At 39.2% G+C, this 5,485-nt stretch overlaps 1 protein-coding gene across 1 annotated transcript; it reads left to right on the top strand.

Moving 5' to 3' along the window:
• The first annotated feature begins 3,420 nt into the window (after window positions 1-3,420).
• Window positions 3,421-4,332, top strand: LOC149287939 (olfactory receptor class A-like protein 1). Its single transcript, XM_089492288.1, has one exon. The coding sequence runs from the start codon at window positions 3,421-3,423 to the stop codon at window positions 4,330-4,332; it is 912 nt and encodes a 303-aa protein (XP_089348414.1).
• The last annotated feature ends 1,153 nt before the right edge of the window (window positions 4,333-5,485 follow it).

Below are 5,485 nucleotides of genomic sequence, written 5' to 3'. Positions count from 1 at the left end.
ATTTGCGAACCTTCCAGTAACTGGAAATACCAATTAAATGACATAAATGACAATGTATATATATAAAAATGGAAGAGTTCAGTACTGCTTTTTAAAGATAAATTAATGGCAAAACATAGTAACATAGTTCATAAGGTTGAAAAAAGACCAAAGTCCATCAAGTTCAACCTATATACATATTGTGTCCCTACTGTGTTGATCCAGAGGAAGGCAAAAAAAACCTTATGAAGCAGATGCCAATTGCCCCATACCAGGGGGAAAATTCCTTCCCGACTCCAAATATGGCAGAATAAATCCCTGGATCAACGTTCTGTCCCTATTAATCTAATATCCATAACTTGTAATATTATTGCTTTCAAGAAACACGTCCAGGCTCCTTTTGAACTCTTTTATTGAGTTTGCCATAACCACTTCCTCTGGCAGAGAGTTCCATAATCTCACCGCTCTTACTGTAAAGAACCCCCGTCTGTGCTGGTGTAGAAACCTTCTTTCCTCCAACCGTAGAGGATGTCCCCTTGTTATAGATACAGTCCTGGGTATAAATAGGTCCTGGGAGTGATCTCTGTACTGTCCCCTTATATATTTATACATAGTTATTAAATCCCCCCTAAGCCGTCTTTTTTCCAAACTAAATAACCCTAATTCTGATAATCTTTCTGGGTACTGTAGTCCTCCCATTCCCCTTATTACTCTGGTTGCCCGTCTTTGAACCCTCTCCAGCTCCACTATATCTTTCTTGTACACTGGTGCCCAGTACTGTACACAGTATTCCATGTGTGGTCTGACTAGTGACTTGTACAGTGGTAGAATTATTTCCTTGTCATGGGCATCTATGCCCCTTTTGATGCACCCCATGATTTTATTTGCCTTAGCAGCAGCTGCCTGACACTGGTCGCTACAGGTAAATTTACTGTTAACTAAAACTCCTAAGTCCTTTTCCATGTCAGTCGTCCCCAGTGTTTTCCCATTTAATACATATTCCCAGCCTGGATTTTTCTTCCCCATGTGCATAACCTTACATTTATCTGTGTTGAACCTCATCTGCCACATCCCAGCCCAAGCCTCCAACCTATGCAGATCCATTTGTAATCGTGCACTGTCCTCTATTGTGTTAACCACGTTACAGAGCTTAGTATCGTCTGCAAAGATTGATACTTTACTATACAATCCCTCTACAAGGTCATTAATAAATATATTAAAAAGAATAGGACCCAAAACTGACCCCTGTGGTACCCCACTAGCAACAGTAACCCACTCAGAGTATGTACCATTAATAACCACCCTCTGTTTCCTATCACTGAGCCAGTTACTTACCCACATACACACATTCTCCCCCAGCCCAAGCATTCTCATTTTATGTACCAGCCTTTTATGTGGCACCGTATCAAATAATTTGGAAAAATCAAGATATACACTCACTTATTTTCAAAGTAAAATACACTGTTGTCAGGATTCCACCCTACTAGCCCAGGCCATGGATGATTTATTTTGCTGTAGTCCTGCTGCTACCACTAGTGGCCACCTTCCCCCTCCCTCTGGAGTGCTCAGGATCAGATTACCAGGTCAGCTGAGTCTGATCACCTGAGTAGAACCTGCCTTTATTAACGTGCCCTGCCCTTTAGTCAGGGCCTTTGCATTGGAGTGTTTAGACCGCTCTGTTTTGGCCTTGAACCAGTGCCTGTACCTGGACTACCTGCCTGTACCTGGATTCCTGCCGTCAGCCCTGTCAGTGGGCCTCCGTACCCGTCTGCCCTGCCAGTGGGCTTCCTGCCGTCTGCCATGCCAGTGGGCCTCCGTACCCGTCTGCCCTGCCAGTGGGCTTCCTGCCGTCAGCCCATCCCGTGGGCCTCCGTATCCGTCAGCCCTGCCAGTGGGCATCCTGCCTAGAGACTTACTGCCTTTACTTGCTGGTCCTATCACCTTCATCAATACAGTACCTTTCCAAGTATTCTGTTTGTGCTGTGTTTCATTGCGCCTGTCCGTACCATACCATACCCCTTGTGTCCCCTGCTACTGGGCTCCTACCCGACCTGCTTACCTGGGTCCTGACAACTGTTGAATATAATTGATTGATAAATCACTCTCTAGAGGCAGTTTCACTGCCATTTTGCCCTTATGTGCTTGAGCCAATTTTACTGGCATTACACTGTACTGTTGTTAACAGTAGCACCCTTTGAGTAAGGTGGGAATATATTTGTCTCGACCCATATTTAGTCATAGACACTTGTATGTCATTTTTTCTAGGGCCACATCTGAAAAAGCAGTCAAGGTGAAAATTCTTCATACTCTTCTTACTCTGGGTCTCCTGGTAACCTCAAGTAAAACATGTAAGAATTATTATCCTGTCCACTATATTACCTAGTCTATTATTCATGTTAGATTCACATTGTAGGGAGGGTAGATATATTAGCAAAAAAAGGAGGACATGAGAGATAAAGCAAATTGTTCAAAAAGGGGGTGATTGTTAGTAGGCGATGACTTGAGCTCCACATAGCCTCATATGTGTACTTTGACGTTTCCCTGGCTTTTTGAGCTTTTTCATCGGCAATCAGTGAAAATTGGGTCTGTTAATGTCATGTAAACTGAACAATTACACCATATCAGCAGCCACTTCCTAAATGTACCCCTAAACTTAAGTTGATGATACAAGTGTACACAATATTATGTTATTTCCAAGTAAAAGATAAAAATAATAATAAGCAGCAAACTGTTTCTTTCATACGAAAACAAAACCGAAAAGGGATGGCGCAGGGACTCCAAGACAACTTGAAAAATAATAACTAAGACACAGTAGTGCAATATGTAAAATGAATGGATGATAAATGAAATGGGAAGGAGTTGCACTCACAAACAGATGGGTAGGAACATACCCGGATTAAGTATTATTGAAGAATACATTTTATCAACACTTGCCTACATTTTATCAACACTTTTTTCAGTGTGACTCCTGTAAGTGTATACTTTAGCTAGGGTATGCCTGTAGTTCTTTGTTGTAGATAATACACCATTGGTGGAAGTAAAAAGAACTCTATCCATGGCAGAGTTTCATCTTTTTCTCATACTGGGTGCATTCCTACCCTTCTGTGTGAGTACAACTACTCCCTATTTAATTTATCATCTATTCATTTCACTTATTGCACTATTGTGTATTATTTATTGTTTTTCACGTTGTCTTGGTGTCCAACTTTCGGTTTTGTTTTCACTGGTTTTGGCATTTGGGAAAAGTGCATCAGTGGGAGGCTGCGGTCTACCAAGGAATTTTTTTTAATTGTGATATTTGTGTTCACACTATCTTTGCACATGTTCACTTTTTGTTTCTTTCATATGTTTAATTTGTCATTATGGATGGATTTCGTCAAGAGATATGCCTTTTTTCATTCATTGTAACCATTTCAACAATTTTGATTTCAGACTGGATCAATGGATCTATACAGGTTGGTGAAGGTGTCAACTTACAGTGGGATAACCTTAGTGGGAGTAACAGGAAACATTCTTATCCTCGCTGCATTTGCTGTGATCTGTTATCAAGAGCGTAAACTTATAGGCTCAGAGCTTATACTTTGTCATCTCTCCCTGGCCAATCTCCTTGGATATCTTACCAGGATCTTTCCCACAATCCTTTTTGAGATGGGAGTGAAAGAACACATCAATGACACAGGCTGCAAAGTGACCTCATCTGTTTTCAGAATATTCCGTGGCATGGCCATCAGCCTTACATGCCTGCTCAGTTGCTTTCAAGGGGCCATTCTCAGCTCTGCTGGTACCAGTTCCACAATTAAAATGAGAATCCAAGAGGGCATGCAGCCAGCTATTTGTATACTCTATGTGATGAGTATAACCGTTAACACACCCTTTGCTATGTATGCTACAGAAGCTTACAACATCACAGGGGTCAAGTATGCTTATGGCCCAGGATATTGCATTGTAGTGTACCCTAATAAAGTGGCCTTTGCTGCCTCTGGCTTTGTTAGCTTTGCCCTTGACTTGGTTTTGGTAGTAATTATGGCACTGGCCAGTGGTTACATTCTATGGATTCTTCACAGGCACAGCAAACAAGTGAAGAGTCTAAGAAGCTCCAGTTCCAATAAGGGACAGGTTACTGCTGAGACTCAGGCAGCCCGTGCGGTGGTGACCCTGGTAACAGTTTACGTCACTCTGTATGGAATTGACAACACCATCTGGCTCTATCAAACAGTGTCCACCCACCTATTAGCTTTGGTAACAGATGTGAGAGTTTTCTTCACCACATGTTATGGTTCTGTTTGTCCCGTTGTGCTTATTATATTTAACAGGAAAATACGAAGCAAACTGAATCCATTGGCTAAAGAATAAAATTATTTAAAGGGGAGCTTGTGCCATCACAGCTTTTACAATTTTACAAAATGGATTTATATTTAATTTAATAAGATTCATTTATTAACTCTACGGCTTGTGTTTTTTGTGTGTCAGTCTGTGTCTTTATTTTGGGGAATGTTTAGTGCAGCTAACTGAATGTGGGGCAGCTAGCATTATCTACCTATATTCAGTGTGGCCCAACCAGCATTTTGTAATCAATTTCCCATCCTTAAATTCTCTCCACTTTCCTCTTAATCCTTTCCAGGCTTTATGTATCCCTCTATTAGAATAGAATATAGTAATTAAATGCTATCAAGTTAGTGTACCCGGAAGACTGGCTTAGGAATCACTGCAATAGATGTGCATAAGTACAATCATCAAGCAGCAATACATTGTAAATAAGTGAAACTAAATAGATTGTGGTAGTCAGGAAGTGAGTTAAGTATTGTTGCCAAGTGACTTAATTGCAATAAATAATGAGTGTAATGAATTGCGAGTGTGACACAAATTCATGTATATATATATATCTATATCTATATATATATAGATATATATATATATATATATATATATATATATATATATATATATCTATATATATAGATATAGATATAGATAGAGTAGAGGTTGTAGCCATATATATATATATATATATATATAGCCGTAGATATATATATATTCTGCCCCAAAAGAACAGGACAGAATAGTGAATGTTTAAATGTCCCTGGTTTTTGGTTAAAAATATGGACATCTCACTAAAGGTCAAATTTTGGTTATTGCAGTTTAGGCCTATGTGGTATATCTGCAAAAGGCTACCTGTTAGAAACCCATTCTGTTTTACTATATAACAACGACCTCCAGGATAAACATACACATAGTTTAAATTATTCTACTTATTATAATATAGGTAATAAAGGTATTGAGTTACTTTTTGTTATAAAATTATTTATTTATATCCCGAGGTACCATGCACCAGATTCTTTTGGTCATTTATCTTTCCAGTTGATAATGGTACAGTACAACTTAGAGTTTCTTCGTATAAATTTTACCTTTGTATTGGTTGTAAAAATAATAAAAATATTTATCCACAGTATTATGATGAAGGAAGTGTTTTGTAAAATGAAATTGAAAAGAAACAAGGGTTTGTAAG

Source organism: Sceloporus occidentalis, unplaced genomic scaffold, assembly GCF_023333645.1.
Source record: "Sceloporus occidentalis isolate IW3139 unplaced genomic scaffold, rSceOcc1.0.p SCAF_55, whole genome shotgun sequence".
In the NCBI taxonomy this organism is placed as follows: Eukaryota; Metazoa; Chordata; class Lepidosauria; order Squamata; family Phrynosomatidae; genus Sceloporus; species Sceloporus occidentalis.
The sequence above is the reverse complement of the archived record's forward strand: the minus strand, read 5'-3'. Positions and strand labels throughout refer to the sequence as shown.